General features: G+C 40.9%; 1 protein-coding gene across 1 annotated transcript in view; it reads right to left on the bottom strand.

Annotated features, from left to right (window-relative positions):
* The window catches only part of clec16a (C-type lectin domain containing 16A), a 68,323-nt gene that overhangs the window by 38,010 nt on the left and 3,869 nt on the right, over nucleotides 1–26,444 (bottom strand). Inside the window, exons 5-15 of the mRNA XM_071203897.1 lie at nucleotides 25,326–25,431; nucleotides 20,223–20,346; nucleotides 19,643–19,817; nucleotides 19,320–19,370; nucleotides 18,698–18,814; nucleotides 7,482–7,788; nucleotides 6,163–6,274; nucleotides 5,963–6,063; nucleotides 4,959–5,078; nucleotides 4,292–4,401; nucleotides 2,428–2,472 (exon numbers count right to left, since the gene is read on the bottom strand). Coding sequence (XP_071059998.1) covers nucleotides 2,428–2,472; nucleotides 4,292–4,401; nucleotides 4,959–5,078; nucleotides 5,963–6,063; nucleotides 6,163–6,274; nucleotides 7,482–7,788; nucleotides 18,698–18,814; nucleotides 19,320–19,370; nucleotides 19,643–19,817; nucleotides 20,223–20,346; nucleotides 25,326–25,431 — 1,368 coding nt within the window. The remainder of the gene's footprint in view (nucleotides 1–2,427; nucleotides 2,473–4,291; nucleotides 4,402–4,958; nucleotides 5,079–5,962; nucleotides 6,064–6,162; nucleotides 6,275–7,481; nucleotides 7,789–18,697; nucleotides 18,815–19,319; nucleotides 19,371–19,642; nucleotides 19,818–20,222; nucleotides 20,347–25,325; nucleotides 25,432–26,444) is intronic.

Below are 26,444 nucleotides of genomic sequence, written 5' to 3'. Positions count from 1 at the left end.
AACTCAGCAGCTGTGAACACTTCGAAGCATTTATACAATAAGATCTGCGAATAAAGTCAAACTAAGCAAAGGCATCTTTTGTGACAAGTTGAACCGCTCCATCGACACACTGTTCTGGAATGTTTTACGTGGTGGACTACTGAAAGTAAAGATAAAGACCGTAACATTGAAATTGAGATACAGGAAAGGTAATTCAACACAAGTCCCCTTTTATGTTTTACAATTTCCGGAATAATCTGAATAGACCTTATAATTACAATTACCGTACTTTCGGACTATAAACCGCGACTTTTCCCTCCATTTTTTTTGTACAGCTAACGGCCACTAGGGAACCTCCTAAATCTATGGATTTTATAGGTACAATTAACCACCTTTAACACTATGGGCTCTATGACCGGTCCGCGCCCGCCACCTTTAAGCGGCGGGCTCCAGCAGGAAAAGCTGGAGGCCGGAAAAGAGTGAGACAGGTAGCGCGCCAAAGTAAAAGTGGAACCGAGAGACAGAACGAGAGCAAGACAGACGGACAATTTAGCTGCTGCGGCTCATATGCAGGTGCGCTTTATAGTCCGAAAAGTACGGTAATCCTGACTCATCTGTCCATGCAGGTCTGTGCGTGCAGAGTTTAAAAACAACAGTCGATAGAAATGTTTGCTCTCTCACGACACTCTGATAATCATCCTTTTCAGAGGGGATAATGCTGTAGGTGTTCTTTGCGTTCAAGGTCATATATCTAGACTTACAATATTCCTCTTTGCATGCACTAGACGAGGGACTCTTTAAATAAGGCTGTTTCTTATCGCAGGACAATTCTTCCTGACTTGTCACTCCAAGCATTGTGCACAAATCCTCACATTGTGGGAGAGGAATTCCTAAATGACGTCACATCAACAATGTGGCATTTTGAATCACAACAGGAAATACTGGACAGGAAACACGAGTTGATTGGAAATGCACCGTTTAGCGTCTAAGTGTACAGGACATATTTAGTTTCTTCTTTGTATGATACGTATCTACTCATCAACAGCTCCTCTTGACATTAAAGTGAACATTGAAACTTCCAGCTAGAAGTAACAGACTTATCATTAAAATAAAATGCCAAATATGTTAATCCTGGTGAAATGAATCCAAGTAACAATTTATTAAAACAGCAAATCAGTGGTTTCCTATTCAAATAATAGTTTAGCTGATTCCTTCTTTTCTTTACAGAGTCATTATTAGCTACTTTATCAATTTGAAAACATTTTCCTTGTTTGACACCGCTACACTGACACTTGACTACTGAAATTATGAAAGTGTTTTTAAATCGGTGACTGCAGTGCTAATGGAATAACATTTTGACATTAAAAAAGACAAACTCAAATCACTAAAGATCTACATTTACAATAGAAAGACAGGATATTTAGATTAATTCCAATATAAACATCCAATGTTTTCTCGGGATTCAAGACGGACGAATGTTCGTTGTGTTATCTGTGTTATTGTTTGTTTGTTCACCATGTATAGCGGCCTTGGGTCCCTTGAAAGGCGCTATACATATGTAATCTGTTATTATTATTATCCGATCGAAACATCTTGTTTTTGTTAATGATATAATTTCGCCTGTTTATTTGAACTACACTATAATCCCAATTATGTTTTCATATACTATTGATATCAAAGAAAATACAAGTTGAATAAGGATGTCAAAATGGTTTAAATCATGATGACAGCAACAACTATTTCTAAGAAATGAACTTTTTCAAATAACATCAGGAAACCTCCTCCTTCATGAGTTGAGTTAGGAGTCAGCAGGATGACTGCAGCGATATTTCCCTGAATGCTGAAACAGAACTTTGCTCTCTGGTGATCCAAGTGTTTCAGTCATGAGGGCAGACGTAGCTCCTGTGACTGATTCGAAAACTGATACATCCAAAGATACTCAAAGAGAAACGGACAATGCTTTCACTTTGACCCATTACTCCTTCAGGGACATGGATCCAGTTATAACAAAGGGGATTTGATTACACATATACAAACAAAAGCACTTTAACGGTGAGATTCTGGTTCAGCTTTTCACCTGAGGAATAACTGGTCCTAACAACAGATCATCCGCTCACCTCTGTCACTATACATATGTTCCTTTATTGTTCACTTGGCTTCAGTATCATTCGGTAGACAGTCTGCTTTTCTGAGTGTGTTTCTAGTCGTCAGTTACCGCTTAAAAAGCCCCCCTTGTGCGTTGTGTTTATGTACAGTTTGTTCAGGTGGAAGAAAAACTTGTATGTAGGTTAGTGGTGGTTATCTGTGAGTGCAGGTGTCTGGTTATCGTAAACAGCGAGTGTGTGTGTGTGTGTGTGTGTGTGTGTGTGTGGTGTGTGTGTGTGTGGTGTGTGTGTGTGTGTGTGTGTGTGTGTGTGTGTGTGTGTGTGTCTGTGTGTGTACACTCACCTTGTAGAATCTCCGCAGTAAATGCAGACTTTCTTCTCTACCACCCTAAAAACACAAACATGAAGTGTGAACAGTATGAAAGGATTGCAAGGAAAAATCTAAATCCTCATTCATGTGAAAATAAAAGACTCTGGAAACAAATTGCCAGGAACCATGCACCAATACTTTTTATTTTAGGAGCTTAAGCTTGATTTCTAGTCCCTTAAGAAATAGTGTGTATTTGACCTTCTGTTGCCCTTATATACCACCACCATATATGAGATTATAAAACGGACAAGTCAAATCAAGCAATCTGATTGGTTCTTAGCCATGATATAATGAGCGTATATCTCTCCGCGTCAGAGAAAAAGCTACAGCCGTTACAGCTGTTACATTACGTCCGTTACGAGACTAACTAACTAACAAAGCTTAAGATGGAAACATTTAAGGTTAACTTCGACCCCCGGAGAAATGATGACCGTTAGTGGCCACAGATGCGAAAGGTCTCTCCAGAGCTACTGGAAGCCGAATCTCGGGGACCGGAGAAAGTGGAGCAATATTCTCGCCACGCCAAGCAACAGCCTGAGCCTAGTACAAACTCAACCTATACAAGTAACCACGTAAGCCATGCTACTGATGCCGGACAGTTTTTCAGTGGGTGCACAATAAACGGCAACATACACATTAATGTAAATAAATAGCCAAATAATGGATCAATGCTCTCTGTCTAATATGTTCGCTAGCTGTTAGTGTTGTTGCATAGCAACCACCTATGTTTCGTGCAGAAGGCAACGGAGGGACTATTTTATTTTGAACATCATTATTTACTAATAAAAAATATTTAAATTAGAGTGTTTATTTTGTTTTCATATTGCCACACTTGGTAACCGTTTTATAAAAGCAATAGCTCACTTCATGCCTTAAATATACAACTTAGAACCACTGTTATGACCAAATATCAAATCAACTTGAAAAACTATTTCTAATTGTTGTAATAAGAACGATGGTCAGATTTCAAGTGGACTTTCTATTAAGTCAGATCAGACCACTTCCTGTAAGTCCTGTTAAGAAAGAAGAGAGGACTGCAGAGAAAGAGAAGGTGTTAAAGATACCCTGAAGTGAGAGACGAGGAAATAAAACAATTCTCAGAAGGAAGAGGAACAAAAGGGTTTCTGCGCAAGCCAGGCGTGAAGCATGAGAGCAGAGGAGGAAGAGGAGTCAAGAGGGAGTAAATAAGGAGGAGACAACCGTTAATGACGTGACAAGTTAGGATAAGGAGTAGTTTAGAAGAACAGGAAACGGTTGGTTGTTGCTGGAAAATGTCTTAGGTCATGATGAAGCTGCACTAATTTAAAGCTGTGCACATTAGGGTTCTGTGGAAGTGATAACTTTATATGTATAGATCCATGTGGTATGGTGTGTGTGGTGTTGTGTGTGTGTGTGTGTGTGTGTGTGTGTGTGTGTGTGTGTGTGTGGATCATGATCTTGGAAAAAAGGCGTGGTTATAACTTCAAAATAATTTAAATTATAATATAAATATATATAATTAATAATTTAATTAGAAACAGCGTTTTGTTGGAACTAAACCTTGAAGTGTGTGCAGGCACGTCTTGTGAGGCGGCTTTGTGAAAAGGATTGGGAGGAAGAAATCAATAACAGAACGTTTGAAAACCTATTTCTGCGTGGGGGTGCAGAGAGTTGGTTTATGTGATTATACTGAGTCTTTGATTCGTTTAGATGGGGGTAAGACGACTCCATTTCGGACATGAATGTTAATTGATGTCGCTTACTGAAAGTCTGTTGAATACGATCACCATCTTTATCTATTTTAATTGTTTGACACATATTTAACGCTGACAGGACCGTACGTATGAGTGTAGCATACCTCCAGGCAGGCCAGGTGAACGTCTTTGATGATGCACTGGCTTCCAGACAGCACCGACTGCTTTAACAACAGGCAGCACAGCTCCAGCGTAGCCAGTCGCACTTTACCATCTTCACACACACACACACACACACACACACACACACACACACACACACACACACACACACACACACACACACACACACACACACACACACACACACACACACACACACACACACACACAACACACACACACACACACACACACACACACCACACACACACACACACACGACAAAGTGACAGCAGGTCTCAATGAGAATACCAAATGAATAATGAAAGTCACTTGCTGCAACATATTTCGGTGATTGTAATTCATAACCAGACTTAAAAGAGGACAACCAGCTTGGTCAAGTTATTGTTTGACAATTCCTGAATAAGGCTTTCTGATTTAGGATTTTACTTGGAACCAATTTAAAAACATACACAAAGATAACAATAACCATATACAAAATCAAACACAGTAGTACTACAATTTATTTGCCAAGAGGGAAGTTAAGGCAACCCACTGAAATGACCACATGTGGCTGCTTACATTAAAAACCTATCAACATTGTTTTATTATCTTAAATTACAATCAAAGGCAGGTCATTGTGTGTTTGTGCGTGCGTGTGTGTGTTACCTGGCTGTGATGCCTGGCTTATCACTCTGATCAGCCTCTCCACCAGCACCAGGCTGTAGCAGCTCTTCTCCTGGTCAGGGACCGGCAGCTGCAGACGCTCCAGAAGACCTCGGTTTATACCTGCAAGTTTCATTGCATTTGGTGGCATAAACTTTGATACTGTGGTTTACAGATTATAATACGCTTGTCTTCAGTCATGTTTTCTACTCAAAAATATATATTTTAACCTGGTAGAATTACCAATAAAACTGACGGTGGCTCTAATTCTTAGAGGCATGCATGGGTAGGAATATCCTTGCCCTATCCCCACATTTATGCCTGAAATTCCAAAACTGACAAAAAGTGCCCATTCAGTTGTAATGGTCGGATAACCTCAGCTTGAGACACTGGAAAGCACCCACAATCCCAACATTTAACGAATGGAAGGCTCTGAAGAGTGCAACAGCATCATATGAGGTTATGTTGGCAAGAGGGGGAGAGGACCTGTGGTTCAAGGAAGCTGGGATTACTTTGTGGAATACCTGACCTCTGACTAGTAGCCTGACTGTAGGACTCTCACAAAAGGGCCTTTGTACAATTATTCTAATCAAGCATCATTTGTTGTTATTATTTTATTTTATGATCGCTGTCGTGTCTGATTGGTAATCGTACACCTTTGTATTTTTCTCTTTTCTTTTAACCAGGAACACTTAACTAACATGTTTTGTAGCCTGACCTTCTTCTTTCTGTATGCTGTACCATGTGAGCTATGTACAATGTATGTTCATAAATACAAACTTTAATAACAACAACAAACAGAGAGGTGGTGTAGGTTAGGTTCATAGTTCTGTGTTGCATTAAACAGGATCATTTTTAACATTAGTTGGTTTCCCGTTGATATAAATGTGTTGGTAATGGATATGATAGAAGCACCTGCCACTTAACCTTATTCATTAGGTTTCTAGAATGAGCCACGATAACCTACAAAACTAATGCACATAAGTGAAATAAAAAGATAGTCCCACCTTTGCTGTGAGAGACAGCATAAAGCAGGCAGAGGACGAACAGGGCGTGGTAGTCGTCGGTGGTGCAGTCGAGAGCACTGTACACCATGTCTAAGAACGGTCTGCAGAGAGGAGATATATGTCAGTAAAACACTCATTATTTCAGTTCTTTCCGCCTCTAGACGAATATCACAGTTGTGTGCGTTGAGATGTGTGCGTACCTGCTCCTCTGTGTGTGTGTGCGGGTGGCTGCAGCCGTCTTCTCCTCATCAGTGATGTTCTGCTCCGTCAGCTCCGACACCTTGCACTTCTCTATCACCACCATCTCGATCTCTGTGCACGCGCACACGCACACACACACACACGTTGTAAATTCATGCTTATCACACATCCTCAACAAAAACACACATCATAGCTATGAAGACACAAATGGGATGTTTGAACCAGTGAGTGTGAATGTAAAGCCTGGAGTGCTTCCTTCTCACCCTTCAAAAAATATGAAATGTGGCAACAGAAAAGAGCCAACAGTATGTTTCCTTATTAGTGATTAAGGACCAAAGAAATGATTTCAATGGACATCTTTAATAGCATAAACATGTTAGAATATAATGATACAGCATGTCATCTAAGTTACAATCTGTCCTTCAACACGTTTCTGATGTTATCTCTTTTCTTATTAATCAGATCATTAGGGTGGGTGTAGCTTTTCCTCCCCTAAATGGTAAATGTCTCATTTTGAAACTCCCCGTCGCTATGCAGCCCACGGTGTTGTTTGCCTGTCAAAACACGGTACACCTTCAGAACTAATGAAGAGAGACCTGAGGTGTCTATGCAGTCTAAGCTCAGAAGGAACCATTTCAGATGAGTGAAACTGACACCCGTTTACGTAACACACACAAACACACAGATACAAACACACACACACACACACACACACACACACACATGCACATGGCGAAGGAGTGAAAGACAGGCGGAGAGGTGAGGAGCACAGGATGGATGGTGTGTCACCGTGGAAATGGTTGTTTGCCATGGAGATTGTGTTGGACAAGTGGTAGCCTTGGTGACCGTGGGGAAATTGACAGGTGCCAAACAGCAGAGAAAGGAAGGCCTCATCTCAAAACTAGCCAAAAGAGGAAGTTTTGGATAAATTGCTTTTATTACGTTTTTATTTTTAGTCAGCCTTCTTCAATTTTAACACTTGTTGATCATTTGTTTTTAACACTTCCTTTTTTTTAGGAATCAAGCGTTTCATGGAAATCTATCCTACTGTTGAACAACAGGCTTCACATTGTAATTGTTGTAGTCATGTGCACACTGAATTAAGCACTCAAAATGAAAAGCAAAAAAGCAGCTTATTGAGGAGTGAAGCACATTTAGAGAAACAGTTTTAGTTCTTCTAAAGAGTTAGTTTCTCTCTTTCTTTTTGTTTTGAGACGAGGGCTGCTGCTGTGGTGGCTTTTGGGTAACCAGGGGTGCATTATGGGAGACTGTGTCAGATTGATGGGAGTAACGACACACTGACAAACACCTCACTCACCTTCCGCCGTCTCCCCACTCGCTCTGCTTCCCTTAGAGCTCCTATCACCTCCTCCTCCTACTCCCTCTGTACCTTTGCCCTTCTCCCTGCCTCCCTCTCTCTCTCCTCCTCTGCTGCTGCTGTCGTCGTCCCAGCCCTCCTCCGCTCCTCCTCCTGCCCCAGCCCTTTCGTCGTCCTCCTCCTCGCCCAGGTTCTTGTAGTTTGGCCTCTTCTGAGTCCTCTTGCGGCCGCGTTGGCGGGACAGCTCCAGGGAGCGCTCCAGAGACTCCGAGGGCTTCGTGAAGCACCGCACCGCTCCTGCACCGGCCTGGGGGGGGGGGGACAGAGAGGCGCGTGTGTTAGTAAGTGGTGTGATGGAAACTTCTGAAGCAATGGAGACAGGACTCAGAGAGACACGGGAAGAGCAGGAGCTTTGATGGCAAACACTGACGGTTTATTTGGAGCTTCGGCCGGAGACATGTGCTGCCGCCACGAGGTGTCACAGCGGTTATCAAACCAATTCTGAAGATCTCTCCCCCAGACCCATGCATGTAGCTAGTTCTGAGAGAATAATCAACATTGTGCATAACAAGATGAAGCCATAACACCTCTATCAGCTGCCACCAACAGGCAGGAGCAGGGAGACACAGCACTGAGAGCACAGCACCCAAGGCTGCAGGTGCTCATCGTACAAACTGATAAACTGGGTCAAAGTTATGGGCCTAGGAAAGACATTAGATGCTTGGAAGTGACAATACAAATTGTTTTTGTTTTTTAAATACATTTCGAGTCAGCTTAGCATTTATTGGAGAATGACAGTGTTAAAAGAGTGAGATAAAACATTAGGAGGCGCAAGCCGGACTCGAACCTACGATCCACAGAACTATACTTGCTGATTATAAAAGGCATATAATGGTTCTCAAGAAGGGAGAAAGAGAATGGGAGGGGTGTATTTAACACTTAGATGAAACAGTCCTGTTGCCTCGAAGTAATTTAAAAATTGTACCCTTTACTGGCAGAAGTGCATGCCAAAAACAGACACACATGAATTAGCATAAGCATGAATGCATACAGAAAAACACACATATCACTGATGTGCCCATATCTCGTGCCTATCACACACACACACACACACACACACACACACACACACACACACACACACACACACACACACACACACACACACACACACACACACACACACACACACACACACACACACACACACACACACACACACACACACACCACACACACACCCACACACACACACACACACACACACACACACACACACACACACACACACACACACACCACACACACACACACCACACACACACCCACACACACACACACACACACACACACACACACACACACACACACACACACACACACCACACACCCCACCCACACACACCACACACACACACACACACACACACACACACACATACTTTTATCCATGTATTTTCCTTAATGTTTATTTTATTAGCTTTTCTTTTTTAATGCTTAATGTCTTTCATTTCTTTTTTGTAAAGCACTTTGAATTACCCTGCGTCGAAAAGTGCTATATAAATAAACTTGCCTTGCCTTGCCTTACCGTAGAATTACCATATTTCTGAAAAATAATAAAAGGGTACCTAACTTCAGCGGTGCATATGTGCTGAAGTTTATATTGAGCTTAGTAAAACGGTCCATGCCCCTTTATCTGATTAGATTATACTTTTTTTTAATGTAAAAGGAATATGAACTTTTTGAGTTATAACCAAAGGTCATTATGGCGACCCATCACAAAGACCCTCTCAAAGCTCTTACGTTTCTGAGCAATCATCAGTGCCCATTTAACTACGTATTCTCGGTAACCTGAAAGGTACACTTGGAAAACCATGAACTGTTGAGGCGTCAACACAACAGGCAACACAAAAATGTGACTGAACATTGTGATCTTGGAAGAAAAAAAAAGAAAAAGAGAAAAAGAAAGGTTGATTAACTATTTAGGTGCATGTGTGCATATGAGACTGAATACCAAGGTCATATGGCTTCAGTTGTAGAAAAAAGATTCAACTTTGTTAAGAGGAAAATAAATAAGAGGTATCTTTATGAAACTAGGTGGCCCTGTTTCACTTTCCTTGTTAGGCGAAGACAAACCACCACACACACACACACACACACACACACACACACACACACACACACACACACACACACACACACACACACACACCCACACACACACACACACCCACACACACACACACACACACACACACACACACACACACACACACACACACACAAACTCCGTGCGCAAGCAGACCGCTGCACGTGCTCTCCCTCTCTTTCTCTTTCTCGCTCAACCTCCACCCTGTGTGCGCTCAGGCTCTCATTCAGTTAAGAATTAGATATTCATTATTAATGCCATAAATGATTGCATACATTTACAGTTTCTTATTCATCCAGTATGATGATGATGAGCTACGTACGGCAACCCAAGTACTGCATTTGACACGTTTCGCAAAGAAGTAAAAAATAAAAAACGACCACATTAATCTGAACGAGAGATGAGTTATTGTTCTTGCAACGTAATTCCACGATTATTTGAGAATAAATCCTTTTAGTGGGTTAAGTACATTCTTAGATTAAGTGAGAAATGGATTTAACTTATGTTTGACAGCTAACATACTGGAGAAATAAAGAAACTAAATATGTAATCATTTATGGCATTAATAATTAATATCTAATTCTTAACTGGGAATGGTTTTCATTGATTTAACAATAGACATGTATTAGTCTGGCCAAACTTGATGGCAACCTAAAATCCCTCTCTTTCCGTATCTCAGATAGAAGATATGATTGGAGACAAAACAGCCAATCAGAATTGACTTTCTCGAGTTCTCAGATTGGTTGGTTTTGTGGCACATTTGTAACGCTGTGCCAACTTGAGCGAGCACGCAGGCAAACCTGAGCGCACACAGGGTGGAGAAGTTGAGCGAGGGAGAGAAAGGGAGGGCGAGCGCGTGCAGCGGTCTGCTTGCGCACGGAGCAGGAGTTTGTGAGAGGGCTTATTTTTTATTTTTTTTTTATTTATCCTTTATTTATCCAGGAATGTCCCATTGAGATACAAGATCTCTTCTTCCAGGGAGTCCTGACCAACATGGCACACAACAAGTTTCAACATAAAACAAAGGCATTAAACAAAAAAAACATACAATTCAAATATAAATACAGAAGGCCATTTGTGCAGTGGCAAGAAGCATAATCACATCAGCAATAGCATCAGGTAAAACAGTTACATGTTTCATGAAGGGCTAATCGTAGCATACCTTTAAAAGCATTTACAGTAGGAAGTGCCTCTAGACAAAGTTTTACTTGCAGCGTATTCCATAAAAAGGGAGCATAGTGGGAGAATGCAGCTTTACCAAGCTCTGACTGCATCAAAGGAACATTTAAAAGCATCCCATTTGCTGCTCGTCTAGTATTAAAAAAGCAAGTATAAAATGACAGAAGTCTGGAGATATATAAGGGCAGCTTACCTAGCAATGACTTAAGGATAAAAATCAACATGTGTGATTGTCTTCTTTGGTACAGAGAGGACCATCCTAAGGACTGATACAAAGTGCAGTGGTGGGTGCGAGAGCCTGCACCCGTTACAAAACGTATAGCAGTATGGTACGCAGAGTCCAGCTTTTTAAGCAGGGAGGAAGAAGCATGCATATAGATCACATCGCCATAGTCTAATACAGACAGAAAGGAACTCTGCACAATTCTCTTCCTGGCTTCAGACGGGAAACATTTCCTTAAACGAAAGAAAAAGCCCAGTTTAGGTCTAAGTTTTCTCAGTAGGTTCCCAATATGAACATCAAAGGCCATCTTTTCATCAATCCATATGCCCAGATATTTGTAGGATGCTACTTTGTCAAGGCATGTCCCTTCCAGTGTAAGAATCGGAGGGACAGCTGTATTAGCTCGAGAGCGAGAGAAGGTCATGTACTTGGTCTTTTTTGCATTAAGGACCAGTCTTAGCCTTAGCAAGGAGTGTTGCAGTGTATTAAAAGCATCCTGTAGAAGCTCTATAGCCTGAGTTAAAGAGGAAGCCACTGTATAAACAACTGTATCATCGGCGTATAAATGAAACCGTGCTGGGTTTATCCCATTTCCTAGTTCATTTATAAAGATGGAGAATAAGACAGGGGCCAAAATAGAGCCTTGTGGAACACCTTTGTTTATAGTAAGAGCAGCTGAGGTATAATCTTCTACTGAGACACACTGAGTTCTTTCAGATAGATAGTTTTTAAACCAGCTCAAAGCCATTTTGCCAAGACCTATGCAGCCAAGCCTCTGCAGTAGCAATGCATGATCCACAGAATCAAAAGCTTTAGACAGATCAACAAACAATGCTGCACAGTGTTTTTTCTTGTCTAGTGCTTCAATGATGTCATTTGAGACTAGCATAGCCGCTGAAGTAGTACTATGGCCTGATCTGAAGCCGGACTGAGACTCGCTAAGAATATTATGGTCAGTTAGAAACTTTTTCAGTTGTTCGTTTACAAGAGATTCAAAGACTTTGGCCATTACAGACAGTCTGGAAATAGGGCGATAATTATTTAGGTCAGAGGGGTCTCCGCCCTTTAACAAGGGGAGAACCATGGCCGACTTCCATGAGCTAGGTAATTCACCAGCATAAAGACTGAGATTCAGAATAGAGGTTATGGGTTCTGCAATCAGACCTGCAGCAACTTTGAAGAAGAACGGCTCTATCTTGTCTGGGCCTGAAGATTTCTTTACATCTAGGCTCATTAAAGCTTTGTGAACCTGAGAGGTCAAGATGGGGGCAAAGGTGAACAGTTGATCAGGGTCAAGTGGCGGAGGACCTGGCTCTCCTTCTGCAGCGATCATCCCTGAGTTGCTAGAATCAAAGATTGAGCCAGCAGAAATAAAATGATTATTAAAGCTGTCTGCAATATCCATTTTGCCCTTGATTTCACTCTGATTTACCCTTAAGAGATCAGGAAGGCTGTTTGGAGTGATAGAACCTGAGGAGGATTTAACAAGTTTCCAAAACTTTGCAGGGTTATTCAAATTGTCATGTATTGCATTAAGATAGTAGGCACATTTACAGTTTTTAATCAGCTTAGTGCATTTGTTTCTTAATGTCCTATACAGATTCCAATCTAATGGAATATTCGATTTCTTTGCTTTAGCCCAGGCAGTGTCTCTCTGTCGAATGAGAGAGGATATAGAATCATTAAACCAGGGGTTGTCTTTACCGCTTATCCTAGATGTCCTAAAAGGAGCATGCTTGTCACATATAGCCAAGAAGGTGGATTTAAAATAATTCCATGCTAACCGCTTAGAGTCAATTGTGCTTGCAAAATATATTTGTCTGTGCTCAAAAATGTTAAATTGCGATCTCAATAACATTTTCTATGCTCAAAATGTTTCATTGCGTGCTCAGGATGGAGGCACAAAAATAACGCCATACATCCTCATCATGTGCCAAGAACAGCCGCAGTTTCTACTCACATACTTACTGGAAGGAAATGTGTGCCGAGTGAATCAAGAGTGGTCAAGTCTGCTACTCTAGATAAAGCGATTCATTGCCAGATGGTCGTGATTGCTGGAGCTTTATTTTATTCCCCCTCTTGCCAGTTCCTCTTTGACTTCCCCCCCCCCCCATGTTCTCGTAAGAGAGATGTTCACACCAAAGTATTCACTGCTGGGATTGCGAAAAATTTGATAATGATGGACAGATTTAGTCAAACCTATTTTTAGATTAAAGGGGACCTATCATGCAAAATGCACTTTGTGATGTCTTTTATACATAAATATGTGTCCCCGGTGCGTCGGGGAACTCACGCAGCGTCAGAAAATAAAACCCTCTCTCTTTTCCTCCATACCCAAATCTTTTAAAAACAGGTGTACAACGAGCGGATACAGATTTGCTGCCGATCTGACGTCAAATCGGCAGCGGACCCACAGAAAGTTGCCATCAGAAACAATGCCTGACGTGTTTTGGACGTAATCTCGTCTTTGTTTACATTAGCAAGCCTCGCTAACACTCAGAGCTAACCTGTACTATAGAGCACATGTGTTTAAATAGCAGGAAATAAAAAAAGGAACTCACCTTGTGATAAACCTTCAAGAGAAAAAGCATTTTAGCTCCATACTGTTTCAGAAATAATCTTTGATGTGGTTTAAACAGGATGGCGTTTTATCACAGCAGAATTTAACTTTATCTCCAGTAGAATTCTGATCAGGCATTAGCTCCGCCTCCTCTTTTTTTTTGTTTCAAGCTAAGGACCCAAAATCTGCATTTCTCTAACAGGGCTGCAAAAGAGGGGTATGAGCAGTATGAGGCATGGCTACAATGGGTGATCTGTTTGGTATTTTAAGCAAAAAACTTCAGACATGTTTTGTATAGGTATGGCCCTACAATATATGTTTCCAATATAGCTTAATAGGTCCACTTTAAGCATAATTAAAGCTTAACGCCTTAGCTAGCTATTTCAACAGAATAAGTATTTTAATTATTTCTGTTGCCACCCAAGCAAAAACAGACATGTGTATCAGTTACATCTGAGCAATTAGGATTTTTCCGTAGCTGCTGATAGTCAGATAAAAACCACAGACCAGCATTCGCACTTGTGTGTGTTGCACCTGTTTGCCGTCTATGTTCTGGTAAACCGCTTATCTTCTGGGCCATCCTACTTACACACACACATCATAAAGATGAAGGCGAACATCTGCACCAACACACCCAGCAGCACAAGAAATCAGGGCACCTTAAGCAGGTCGATGATATTCTTATAAATGCACACAACTGAAACAGCTGCATTTGACAGAGATACAGTAAATACACACTGAGATATGCAAATGGTGACATCATGTATCTAACTGGTGCACTTGCAAGAAAACACGTGAAGGAGAGAGAGGAGATCGAAAAAGAAAAAAAAAAGACTTCCAGGAAAGAGATTTGGGTTAGTGAGGCAGTTCTGTCACTGTTCCATCATGTGACCTAATTTCCTGCCACATCACAGACAAACAGGAAGTATCCTTCGACCACCTGTGCAGCCAGAACCCAGGCCTGATCAGTGTGTGTGTCACGTACGATAAATCAAACAATAACACAACAGTGTGTATCTGACGGGGCAAAGTAAGATCCACTTTGTAAAAAAAGAAAAGACAATTCTGTTCAAATTATTATCATCTATTCATCATCAAAATAATCTTTTTCCACAAGAAATAACTGTGCTAAATGCAGGTGTCCCATTAGCCTCAAACATGCTGTATATTATCAGAGGTATGAGAACACTCAATCAATAAAAAAAGGACACAATGTCCCTTGAGCAAGAAAAATATGTTGCAAGTTGATCAGTAGAGAACGCATGAACACCGGCACTAACACAGTAAATCAGCATTTATCCAAAAAACTAAAACTAAATGATGGTGAATCTGTTCTGTTCCTCCGGTGTATTTTATGTTAGACCATTTCAATTTGATTCTACATATTATATACAGTTCCCTTCTCTTCTAATCATTATTGTTTATAAGTGCAACACGTGGCACTTTTAAAGTCTGTGAAATTCAAACGAGAAGAAAAGAGCGGCAAAGTGAAAACTGGAAGGTGCTAGTTAAGCGCCGGCGGTCTCATGTTGTGGTACACCAACGCTGTTAAGACATCACGCCTCAACTCACATTCACTGAAAAGGTAGGCTGCTTCTTGCCACACACACACACACACACACACACACACACACACACACACACACACACACACACACACACACACACACACACACACACACACACACACACACACACACACACACACACACACACACACACACACACACACACACACACACACGCACACACACACACACACACACACACACACACACACACACACACACACACACACACACACACACACACACACACACACACACACACACACACACAGGTTCTCAGAAACACTCACAAGTTCAGAACACCCGCCTGCTTTTACAAACAGGTGGTCAATGAATTAAGAAACGGAAGAGGGGGCGAGGGGGAAGAGAAACTGAATCACAGGAGGAAAAAATGTGAGGAAGAGAGAATTAGAAAATCAGAGGTGAGGGGAATCAGGTGGGGGAGATACGGGGAAGACGAGGGAGAGATAGACAGAAAGAGACTAACGGAGAAAAGGGAACTGACAGAGAGAGATGTAAACACACAGAGAAACGATACAAAGACGGTTCAATCCAAGGCTTGGATGGAAGAAAGCTTGAATCAAAGGAAAGAGTGTTTCAAACAGGTAAAGAAAACCAGAAAGGGGAACATGTGCATAATATGGCTGCCTTGATGTGTGTGAAGCATGGAGAAAACCATGACCCTGCAAGCTCATGATCACTTCTTGAACTCTGGCCCCCTGCGTGTGCGTGTGTGTGTGTGTGTGTGTGTGTGTGTGTGTGTGTGTGTGCGCATGTGTGCATGCGTGCGTGTGTGTGTATCCATGCGGTTGCCTGCGTAGGTGTGTGTATGTCTGTTTTTGTGCTCCAAGTGTGTGTGCATGTTCTAGAGCAGGGGTGTCAAACTCAATTTCATCACGGGCCACATTAGAATTATGGTTGCACTCAAAGGGCCGGTGGTAACTTTACGACTATATAAATATACATAATGTATATATATATATATAAAATAATGTATTATTTTACAACATTTCCTCTGCATTGGATTATTATCGGATATGGTAATAACTTCATAATTAACTACGCCTGAAAGCATAAATCTAGTAAGTAATTGCAAGTCTCTTCAGTGAGCATCTCACAAAATGAGATGCATTGTGGGACATGTAGTTTATGGTGCTCCTGTAAAGCGGCACGTGACCTTATAATAAACGTATTATATTCTTTGCAAGCTCTTGCGGGCCGGATTTGGCCCCCGGGCCTTGAGTTTGACACCCTCTAGAGCAGAGGTGCCCAGTACGTCGACCGCGGGGGCAATGCTGGTAGATCTCGAGTCATTCATAAAAAAAAAATCCAGCTCCGTTAAAACAGACAAAACAGGTTTTGATCCCTCCTCCGTTGGCCTCTCTGCCACTTAATTCAGGAGTTTACTTGACAGAAAAAGCGACCTATCGCTTTCCAGTCTGTTAACCCAGAATGCAAAGCGATACAAAATCAGTCAAGTGCCGGGAAAACTCAAATTAAGTTAAAGAGACAAACAACAAAATGAGTGCGGGACCGAGCCAAAAGCTAAAGACATACCACTTCCACCCAGAATGGGGGGAAGAATATTTGTTTGTGATGTCACAAACAAATGCGTCTCTGGTCGGTGTATTTTCGACCTTTCCAATCCAGACGAGATCTCTCTCTCCCGTCTGTGTGCGAGGGGGCGGGGCAGTTTACACACACGCGGCTGCTACATGCAGCAACACACGGCGGAGAGAAGCGCTCCAAGGTGTGGTTAAATGTTACCCGTCTTGAGGTGGACAATGCTCCTTGCCTAGAGTGTTTAGCTAAGGGCGGTAACACGAGCAACTTGTCTAAACATTTAGCAACGGTGCTCCACATTCAGACGGAGGAATGCACCGGGTTCGACTGTCTTTCTAGTAACTCTGTAGCCCCCCCATCCACGAGTAACGTTTCCACGTCAGCAACACACGGAGTTAACACAAATACAAGCATGGGTTAATGATTAGAGGTAACAGAGTTACTCTTTATTTTGTTAAAGTTTCAGCTATTCTGTTTACAGTTCTGTCATCAGATTATTTAATACGATTTGTTAAAACATTGTTGTTTCTTTTGATGTGAAATATTATTTATTTAATTAATAAAAAAAAATTGTTAATTTTGTTCACAATTTGTTAAGTTAATTTAATAATATATGTATTTTTGAATTAAGTATTCATCTTTATTGTCTTCATTGTTAGTTTCCACATGCCTAAAACAACCTCAAGCTAAATCTAAAAGTTGATGGCTAAATAAGAGCGCTTGAGAAATTGTGCAAGGCATACAGTAATAGTCCGAATAGTCGATTCATCGTTTAATTAATCAATAGATTAATCGGTTATCAAATGAGTCGTTTGTTGCAGCCCTATTTTCCCATGTATAAATAAAACGTGTTATTCAGCAACCCTTGCAATTTGGGATTTTATTTTTGGTTGGTAGACCTCGGTGAGGTGGTCATTTCAAAAGTAGCTCACCAGCCAAAAAAGTGTGGGCACCCCTGCTCTAGAGTGACAATGTATCACAATGTGCAGCCTGATGTGTTTTATTTTTTGTATATTGCAATTTTTGTATGATGGTTCAGTAAGAAGTAGGGTTGCCAGAAACTGACCATGACCAAAATCGATTATTCGGCAGCCCTGGCGAATAATAATCGCAGCAGCATTGCAATAAATAAATTGTGCGTGCATCTTCAAATGGATGCACTCAAAACGCGTTGTTGAGGTTGAGCTGTGATAGACCAACGTCTTTTCGCAGAGCTTGCATTTAACTTCCTTTGGACTTGTATGTTCGAAGTAGTTCCACAAGGAGGAACTCTTTTTACCTGCCGGCTGCCGCTTTGTTCATCTTTAGTCGCACGTGTGAGGGAGGGGGGGGGGTGGGGGTGGGGTCGGTGTGTAGCGTGCTGCAGCAGCAGTCTGCTCTGCACGCAGGCTTCCTCCAAGTTTACAGTAAAACAAACTGGTGGTGTGACTAATGGCCATTTACAATTATTAATACTATTACTATTATTAGCATTAGTCTATATTTTGGTTGAAACTAAGCCAGAAAAAAGAAAAGAAAACATAAATAATAATTAAAAATTATATAAATAAAATCGATTTTTAAAAATAATATGTGACCTGCTCTATCGAAATCAGTCGCATTGACCCGAAGACACATTTTCAGTTGTGTACACTGTTAGAAAGAGGATATTCCTAGCTTTCTAATGATATCATGATTGTTTTTTTGTACTCCAAATATTAAGCGAAATATGTCACATTATATAATGACTGTCACCGAGTCATCATTTTGAGAAAAAGGCCTTTAAAGTTTCCTCTACTCTGGAATCCATCGATCTGATTGATTATTAGCAAATGATCAAAATACTACGGAGGGAAGATATTTTCGTTGGAGGGGAAGCTCGCATATTCGATTATGGAGACTGTAACGAATAATCGAATAATCACTGGCATCCCTAGTAAGAAGTGTTTATGTTTGAATGTGTAACAAATGAGTGCGTAGGTGTGTGTCCAATACCGTGTTCTTGTGTGTGCTGAGAATATCCGTCTGAGGGGTGAAGACAGACAGGTCTCCGTTGAGAATCACTTCGGCCAGAGCGTTGACCATCGGGTGGTAGTGGATGATCAGAAACACCTGGGAAACACAGACATACACAATTAAGTATTACAACACAAAAAGTGTTCACTGAAAATGATTTAAACTCAAGCATCAAATATATTTAGAACATTCCTAAATGTCTTTCTCTGTACAAACCAATGACCCTCACAAATATGCTCAAAGATATGCTTTTCAATTCATTTGCAATGCATATCAAATAAACGTTTGAACAGCACACTTTACATTTCAAAATCATGCTTTGAAGTAAGGTCAATTATCTCATTAAACAGGTTTAGCTTACAGTGAAAACTTAAATTAAGGATTTAATATCCGTTTCAGAACCGGAGACATTTACATAACATTTTCCAGAGTGGTAAAAATGTTTCTGTGTTTATCTTTGAGCATAATAATGTTCATCGTCTGACAGGAATTCATCCATATGACAAATAGGCAGAATGGCTGGCAGATAAACATCCAACCAGAAATATTCCTGTGCTTTAGTGATGGCTGGTAGACAGCATCCGATGTGTGTGTTGCTTACTTGAGACAGCAGGTAGAGGGACACCTGAGGGTTGATCTTTCGCTCTTCAGACTAATAAGGCAGAGAAAAAGATGTAAGGTCAGTCAATGTCACACAAAAGCAGATCTGTAGCTAGTAGTTGTAAAAAAAATGAAATGAACAGGGAAATGAGTTCATAATGAGGCAAAACAAATCATGAAGCTGGAAAGATATTCATGTAAAATGGACGGTACCAGCGGTTTTGTATGTTAGGCCAAGTTTGAACACGTCCTGTGCTTATCATTTGGTGTCACATCACATCAATGTACCCTAATGTATTTACCGTAGATGCGAGGTTGACATACCGTTTCAGGGATAACCAAAGAGTAGACGTAGAGGGGCAGGAACAGGCGGTTGAGGAGGTGGTCGGTCAACACATCATTAAGGAATTCACAGTTGATGATGAGGATATCGTTCAGGTAGTGCAGGTGGTCCAGGTGCTCCGCCACCAGGTCACTCAACTTCCCTCTGTTCCGATGTCTGTCAGCAAAGACAGACACAGACATTATTAAGTAAAGAGGTCAATCTGCTCTATTGGTTTGTGAAATGATCAAGAACCAAAAACACCTAAAGCACGGCTAGAAGTTATGACCTGTACACTTTGTTGTGCTCTATTGTAACACACATGCCATCTTGATTTAGCAGGAGATTCCCAGATTCCAAAAACCTTTCTTGTGACTGAAAGCTGCGAAAAATAAGCAATTTTTAGTGAAAATTAAAGTACATGACAATACAATGTTAACAATTCACCAGGCCCTTGAATACATATCAAGTCAAATACAAGTCCTCTACTGAGCTCCAGGATAACAGTGACATAGCAAAGAGATGCCCGACCTCTAGTGACCTCAGTGGGAATTACACTGTGAGAAGATTAGCGGCACTCACTCTTCATCCGTCTGCACACACTTGTCCAGTTCGATGACGTGGCTGCCGATGAACCAGACCAAGTTACTGAAATATGGCACCGCCGTCTTATCCCTGATGTAGTGCAGCATGTGCTGGTTGTCCACTGCAGAGATCAGGGTCAGGATCAAGACTCTGGGTTAGGGTGTTACTGAGGCTGTTCACAGTCATCAAATCAACAACAAAAAGCATTACAATTAAGATGCAAATTAAAGAATATAACCAACCACGTGAAGTCAAGGAAACAAGGACACAAACTAGTCTATTTCTAATAGCAAATTAAGGGGATTCTACTGGAGTGGGATGAAGAAAAAGCCACTTATTTCTGTTTAATCCAATCCTGTGATCTGATCCTGCACTCATCAATTGGACACATTCACTGCTTTCTGAAGAAGAGTTACTTTATTTTTAGAGCCGGATATAAGCCAGATTTGGGCAACATTTGTATTTGAAATAATGAAACGGAGCAAATGTCATTCATGTGCAAAGGCTACAGGCGAACCATTGCTTTTACAAATCAAAGTCTGTTTAAAACGTCCTGCACTTTTTTTGTGGCACTTGTATGAAGTCTGATAAATCACAGGCTGAATTTGTCGTTTATAAAAAAGGGGTCAGAGCTAATTAGTAGATAACTGAAAACTACAAAGTACAACAATCTGACAGGTGTTGAATAGCATTTGCAAATATAACAAAACATCTGTTGCCGTCTATTGCAGAATACCAGACATGTTTGATAGTGACTTGAAGATGCAGACCTACACTTGCTCATGTCGTTATCAAAATGCAAATAAAAGCTTGTTAATAATTTCACAATGCCACTACACACGGGTCAAACTGAGACCGTAATGAAGGAGCAGCCAAATCAAATGAACGGATTACAGCAGAAAAACAAATCGACAAATCACAAGCTGCAACCATTTAAAGTCACATTGTCATCCCAGCTTTGGCCATGAGTGGGTGAACTCACAATGAAAGCACTGAAGTCTAAATAACCACAGTAACCAGTTCAGAACGACCCATAACTAAAATAACAATGAAGATATGGAACTCAGCTGAAATTAAGACTAAGGAACAACTAATCAAAGTAACATAAATAAAAAAAGGCATGCAGGTTTCCATCATTTATGTCGGTTGATGATATAATGTTAATTAATTTATAAGAATAAAGAATTGCAATGGCAATTATACCGGTACATTTACAACACATACATTATTAGGAACCGATTGCACTTCGTCTCAACAAACACTGACAAAAAGAGTATTAATAAATAATTAATAAAAACCTAATTGGGTAAATATTTCAAATTTGAGGCATTATCATGGAAACTATACTAATAAAACTGGCTGGCTTCGGGACAAGTTAACACGACAACCAGCAGCACAACAGTTAATACAATAATAACACGTTTCTAGGATACCAGGTAGTAAAAAAAAAAAGACTGAATGAATGGAACCAACTTACATGAAACTGGAGTTAGGCAGATGGGGCGCGCATAGGGAGAGAGACAAGGAGAGGAGGAGTGGTTGTTTGAAGAGGGGGAAGCAAACACAGGGTTAATGTGTTTACAGGGTGAAGGGGTGGAGGTTTGGAAAGACCCCGCAGGCATCCCAACCAACACGCTGAAAACAATGGCAAAAGGAGTTTCTTTGTAACCTAAACATTTTAAACTTATTTTTAGGATTTCACATCCTGCTTTTAACTGTGTAACATGTCAACAGTACATCTCTTCATGTTTATGTTAATCAGTAGGAAGCATCAAACTGTGACATATTTAACATTTAGCTGTGAAACACATATTTCCAACGCAGCTTACAGACTGCGTACAATCACAATGCGACGACTACTTTGCACTACAGCAATGTGTCAGCCGGCACATCAGGATGTCGATGAAGAAGATGGAATAAAGGCAGAGTCACAGTTGCTGCAATGAGTTGATGATTACTCCTTTGACAGATTTCGAATCAAGCATAGCCCAAACCACCAATGATACATTCCACGCACCATTAGATTATTCATTAATTAGTTGCGGTTCTGTTATGACGTCACTGAATTTAAACAACGATAGACTCCAAGGTGCAGAGAGCTACATGCAAGGTTGGATAATGGGTACGGTCAACGGAGAGAAGAGTAAACCGTAGTTCCCATGTTGCAGTGACTGTATGTTGAGGTCATGTTAGGTACAGTATAGTGAAGAGAAGCATGACGTGTGCGGAAACGCCAAACTAGCTAAATGCACCATCCGCATCCCATGACAGCGATCAGCTCAGAGAGACGGCAGGAGGAGGGAGAAGAGGCCGATGCAGCACGGTGCAGAAAGCAACACAGCCGTGGGAACATTGCTGATGCCAACACACTTTACTGTTGAGCTGCTTCTTATCTCAGAGGGCACTCGGTTTCAAAAACATGCTGCTTTCAATAGGAGTTTCAACATAACATGCTGGGTTGATTAGACTTGCCGAAGAGATTGTTCCTGTGCAATTAGCAGAAAAAGCACAATACAGTGTGGGATTGAAAAAAATGTACAATAAGAAATTGGCCCCTTAATACTTCCTCAGGGTAACCAATAATCCTCCAAAGTGCCTCATCCGACCAACAGAAAGACCCACATTGCTGCTAGCTGCAACGTTTCAAGGGCTACTGCCACATCTGCCTTAACAGATTGTGTCATTTTGCAATGTTATCTCAGTGGTAGAGTTCAACAGCTTTTCTTGTCAAGTTCTCAGCAAATACAGTGAATTTTCCAGTCAGTGTAGAATATTAGGTTTAGCAATACTGACACCTACTGAGAGATCTTTGACAAGTACCAAGTTTATGTGAATAATAGGGATGCAACGATACCAAAAACTCACAGTACGATAATATCGCGATAAAAAGTCCAAGTTTTTTTTTTACTTGAATTTTTTTTCTTTATTAAATAATAAATCTGATTTGTACAGCATTTTAGTAGGATAGTAGTATTTTAAAGTGTCAACAATATAATAATCAGACCCTGCAATAGAATAAATCAAGTTTCACTTTAGTTTTTCAAGTAACTCAACTCTAACTCACTCACTCAGCTTCACCAAGGTTATCTTTTAGGAATATGAGCATGTCCACATTTCTAGGTAGAAGCTGGGATGTTTGGGCGTTTGCAATATCCCCTGCTGTGGAAAAAACTGTCTTGCTTGGTACTGATGTTGCTGGGACAGAGAGATATGCTTTGGCCATGGGTCAAACTGTGCATTGTCTCTCCACCACTTCAAAAACAATACAGTTTTTGCCAAGAAGGTGAGGCTTATTGACAGGGCGAGATATCAATATACTGTTGTACTTGTCAATGTCTCTAGGTATGTACATGTAGCCCTGTAAATACGTTATCTGTTGTTTTATGTTCATGTTGTAACCTACTTGCTGCCATGTTGGACAGGTCTCCCTTGAAAAAGAGATTGATGATCTCAATGGGACCATCTGGTTGAATAAAGGTTTAAAAAAAATAAAAAAATAATAATTATTAAAAAAAGAAAATAAATCGCGGTATATTTTGTCAGTCTCACGACAGTATTGAGACATTTATTTACCGCGATATCGCGATATTCGATATATCGTTACATCCCTAGTAGGGGTGTAACGGTTCACAGAAGTCATGGTTCGGTTCATACCTCGGTTTGGGGGTCACGGTTCGGTACAACAAGGAAAACAAAAAAAAGTTCCAAATGCAGAATGTTTTTGCTGTTATTTATTTTTAACAGTAGTGCAAGTTTTGGTATGAAAATAAGGAACTCTAACATTTGGAATCATTAACTGTATTATACAGTTAAAAACAAACCACAAACAGTAACACACACACACTCAGATGGCCATATTATTTATAATGGCTAATGTCAAACTAAAAGGTTAAATAAGCTGTACAACTAAAAAGAATGTCTTGAAAATATTAAAATAAATAATAAGTGTTTCAATCACAATCAATAAAAGGCAATACAGAACTGTATAACATCTCCTGATGTCAAAATATAAAATAAATACAATGATAAATATAAAACAAAATAAAATCTGTACCTTAAGGAGCAATGTCTAACATGTGTAATTAACTTGTGAGTGTGTGAGGCCATTATGCCTAAATAAAGGTACTCAAGCTTTACTCTATTTTCAAGTTGTTCTTCAAAAAGATGAGTTTGTCTACGTTGTCAGCAGTGAGGGCAGATGTGTTGGCGGTAACCATGTCACCTGCCGTCGAGAAAACCCTCTCGCTGGGGACTGAGACTGACTCGGATGTGATTGAGCATGTTTGACGTGTTACCACTAGCATACCGCACCGCTGTCGAACAACGCCGACACACCGTCCTCGTCCGATCCACAACTCGCACCCCATCGTTATTGTAGTCCACAGGGAACCCAAAATGTTCCCACACAGCTGATTTAAAAGAAGCAGGTGGGTCTTCTAGCTCCTGTGTGTTGTGTGAACTCGCCATAGCTAACTTTTCTTCTTCATGTATTGTGTTCGTTTTGTTGTGTTTTGGTCTTGTTCTTCATTTGTTATTTACGGGCGGCTGGCTTTTAGGCGCAATACCGCCCCCTGGATTATATATAGTGTAATACTGCCCTGAGTGACAGACTTTTTTCCCACTCGTAAAAAAAGGCGTATTCGCCGTGTGACTGCATGTGCCGAACCATGACGTCCGAACCGTGACGGTACGGGATGAATACGGATACCGTTACACCCCTAATCCCTAGTGAATAATGAACATATTTCTATCGATTACCTTGGTCACAGGAACTTTTGAAAACCTTAATATAACAAGGATTGTAAAAAGGTATTATTAGGACTATACTCTTCTAGAGAGCCACTTTTGTCAGTGTTATCTGGTCGTCATGCTGATGCACCAGAAGCAAGAAAAAAGCAAAAAGAGGGGAGGAAGACAGGCCCAGCAACTTGCGAGTGTGAGTGTGAGTGTGTGTGAGAGTGAGAGTGAGAGTGTGTGTGTGTGTGTGTGTGAGTGAGTGAGTGAGTGAGTGAGTGAGTGAGTGAGTGAGTGAGTGAGTGAGTGTGTGCGTGTGTGTGTGTGTGTGTGTAGCATGTTCGCATGTGTGCTTCCGGCACTCACCTTTATAGACGTTGAGTGTGATGGTCCTGACTGCGATGCGGACCATGCTTTCAGAGTGGTTGAAAAACTTAATGGCCTCGGTGTACAGGGCAAAGTCATTAGTGTGCTGTGTGTGGGAGACAGAGAGGGGGCGCCGGTGAGCAAGGCACTGTACACGCTGCTGCACTCAGGCAACACATTACCATAGAGCCAGCGAGAGGGAGAGAAAGCAGCTAGCGAATAAGAATAAAAGGTCTTAATGAGAGTAAAATTTCACTTTCAATTAGTAGACTAACCCATGAGTTACTCAAATCCAAAATAAATTATGATAAATGTCTCTTAGAAATCTGTCATAAGCCAGGGGTGTTTTTGGCCCAACTTGAAACACAGAGACAAAATGAACAAAATGAACTAACTGACTTTTGCTCCTTATCCAACATTCCTTTAGAGATGGACAGCATGTATCAACACATTTCTGAATGACTGGCTGCTCTGAGACTTTGAGTAATCTCTCTCTGTGCCTCATCCTCTCCCCAGCCATTCCTCAACAAATGCCCCTGACACCAAAGCAAACCTGAAAGGTAACTGACTGTGTAGATCTGAGAGAAACAGAAGCTGCCAAACTAATGTGCTATCCAATAGCACCCTCTGGAGGAGAATTAACTGTACATCAAGTATACTTAATTATAAGAAATTAAATGAGAGAGTAATAAACAGGACAATCGTACACTTTGAAAAGATGTATAGGAGTTGCTTTCAGACTAAATGTCAGTTAAGTTATCTAAAACTCTAAATCCAGAGGCGTTACAAAAATGTATATTTGCAAAGATGCAGGTTTTACTTTAGTTTGTTAACTGTAAATAAGATACAGTGAAGTAAACATTTAAACTAAAATGCCTATGTTTAAGGTAATTTAACTGTGTGCATAAATACTGTCAGAGCTTGGGTCTTGTTTTAGCCTCAGGGGCAGAGCTACCATCGACAGTACACCAATAACTTTCCCCCGCACACACAGGCCAGTGGAAGGACTACAGATACTGCTCAAGCAACAACAGAGTCATCAGAAATTATTCAAGAGGTCAGTTTACTTTGGTGTCACCATCTATTACCACACACGCACAGCAACAGGCCTGAATGATT

The sequence above is a fragment of the Pseudochaenichthys georgianus genome, chromosome 8, assembly GCF_902827115.2.
Source record: "Pseudochaenichthys georgianus chromosome 8, fPseGeo1.2, whole genome shotgun sequence".
Lineage (NCBI taxonomy): Eukaryota > Metazoa > Chordata > Actinopteri > Perciformes > Channichthyidae > Pseudochaenichthys > Pseudochaenichthys georgianus.
The sequence above is the reverse complement of the archived record's forward strand: the minus strand, read 5'-3'. Positions and strand labels throughout refer to the sequence as shown.